The 2,268-nt window shown below is 39.7% G+C and overlaps 1 protein-coding gene across 1 annotated transcript; it reads left to right on the top strand.

The window, feature by feature from the left end:
- The first annotated feature begins 1,033 nt into the window (after nt 1-1,033).
- On the top strand, nt 1,034-1,554 carry LOC111376734. The gene is made up of 3 exons (XM_022999715.1): nt 1,034-1,116; nt 1,161-1,228; nt 1,271-1,554. Exons 1-3 carry the CDS (start codon nt 1,034-1,036, stop codon nt 1,552-1,554), a joined length of 435 nt encoding a protein of 144 aa, XP_022855483.1.
- The last annotated feature ends 714 nt before the right edge of the window (nt 1,555-2,268 follow it).

Here is a 2,268-nt window from a genome sequence, read left to right as displayed (position 1 = left end):
TGGATCATCTTTTCTTTGCTTGCCCATTTTCTGAGCGTGTTTGGAATGCTCTGTATGCGAAGTGTAACTTGCCTTGGGTCCAACGGAGTTGGTTAGACACTCTTTCTTGGCTGGAACAATTTCGAGGGAGGTCAATGTTCTCCATTGTTATTCGGTTAATATTTGCGTCTTTGATTNAAGAGTAATTTATTTGCCAGTGGTGTTTCTACATATCTTAAGGATCAGTTGCTTGATGTTTTGGGGTATAAGGAGGGCGTGCTACCAGTACGTTATCTTGGTGTTCCGCTAATCTCTACCAAATTGAGGGCTTTGGATTGTAAGATGCTGGTAGACAGTATTATAGCTAGGGCTAAGAGTTGGACCTATCGAGCACTCTCCTATGCAAGGAGGTTACAACTTATTAAGTCAGTGTTATTTTCTATTCAGGTCTACTGGTCCTCTATTTTTCTTTTACCCAAGGCTGTGATCAAGCAAGTGGAAAATTCACTACGGGCCTTCTTGTGGAAGGGTAGTGACCTTGGCACCGGTGGGGCTAAAGTGGCTTGGGCAAAAATCTGTATGCCTAAGGAGGAGGGTGGTTTGGGTCTATGGGGCTTGGAGATATGGAATAAGGCTGTCATGTTAAAGCATCTTTGGTCCCTTTGTTCGAATTCTACCTCCTCTCTTTGGGTTTCATGGAAACGTTGTTATTTACTTAGAGGATGGAGCATTTGGGAATTGGAGTGTCCTGGGGATTGTTCTTGGAGTTGGAGGAAAATTCTTGGACTTCAGGATATAAGGAGGGACAAAATGAAAATTAGAATTAGGAATGGTAGACGTGCCTCGCTTTGGTATGATAATTGGCATCCTCTTGGCCCTTTAGAAAAGATTCTTGGAGAGAGGATCATTCGTGAATCCAGATTGAGTAGACTAGCTAAAGTGCCTGATATTGTGGAGGGTGATACTTGGAGATGGCCATCAGTTCGTTCCCTAGCTTTGTCTGATTTGATGTGAGATACGCTTGATACTTTTCGGTCGGACAGTAATAGAGAGGATGTATTGCGATGGGAGGATGATACACATGGAGTCTTCTCTGTTCGGAGTGCATAGGAGTCTTTTCGACTTCACTGCCCTAGGGTGACTTGGTATCACATTGTATGGTTTCCTAAATGTATTCCTAGACATGCATTTATCCTTTGGTTAGCAATTCAAGGTGGCATCTATACACAGACAAAGCTTCTTAGCTTTGGTTTGGTATAGTCTATGCATTATGTGTTATGTGGATGTTCAGTGGAGGATCTGGATCATCTTTTCTTTGCTTGCCCATTTTCTGAGCGTGTTTGGAATGCTCTGCATGCGAAGTGTAACTTGCCTTGGGTCCAACGGAGTTGGCTAGACACTCTTTCTTGGATGGAACAATTTCGAGGGAGGTCAATATCCTCCATTGTTATTCAGTTAATATTTGTGGCTTCGATTTATGCTATTTGGCATGAACGCAATGCTTGGACCCATGGAGAGGCTCCTAAAAATGAGTCTACTGTTATTCAAGATATTGTTTTTACTATTTGTGCATGAGTGAATTTGTGCAGGAGCTTGGTTCCATCTAATGAAAATAGATGGCTCCAATGCTCTTGGGGGTTTTCTACAGATATTTTTTGTTCTCGTGATTAGAATATGAACACTTTTCTAGAGTTTTGTCATTGTTGTTAGGAAGGCATTAATTCCTAGCATTGTTTCCTGGGGTATGCCCCTGTGATTTGTACTTATTTTTATACTTTGGATATAATATACTTATCTTATCCAAAAAAAATATTCTGAATAAAATACCATACAAAATTAAGGATAAGTCACATTCTGAACTATGGAGGGGTTGAAAGGCTTCTTGCAAATATCTGAAAGTGTGGGATGTTTGGCAAATGTACAAGTACCTAAGCCCAAAAAAACAATGATTGGACCTAAAACTTTTGATTGTCTTTATCGGATATGTTATAAACATAACAATAGTGCATATTGTTTCTTGGTCCACAAATCCAAAGTGCTTGACGTACATGAAGGTATTATATTTGAGTCAGGGAATGTTGTATTCTTTGAAAATACCTTTCCATATAAGGAAAAGGACACAAGTTCCCATAAATGAACATATGATATTGTAATTGGAAACCATCATGAAAATGGCAGAAATCTTCAAATAAATGAAGAACCAAGACGCAGTAAGAGGTAATGAATTCCCAAGACATTTGGTCTGAAATTCATCACTAACTTGTTAGAAAATGATCCAAGGACATTTGA

This window comes from Olea europaea, unplaced genomic scaffold (genome assembly GCF_002742605.1).
Source record: "Olea europaea var. sylvestris unplaced genomic scaffold, O_europaea_v1 scaffold1558, whole genome shotgun sequence".
NCBI lineage: Eukaryota > Viridiplantae > Streptophyta > Magnoliopsida > Lamiales > Oleaceae > Olea > Olea europaea.
This window is presented reverse-complemented; position numbering and strand designations above follow the sequence as displayed.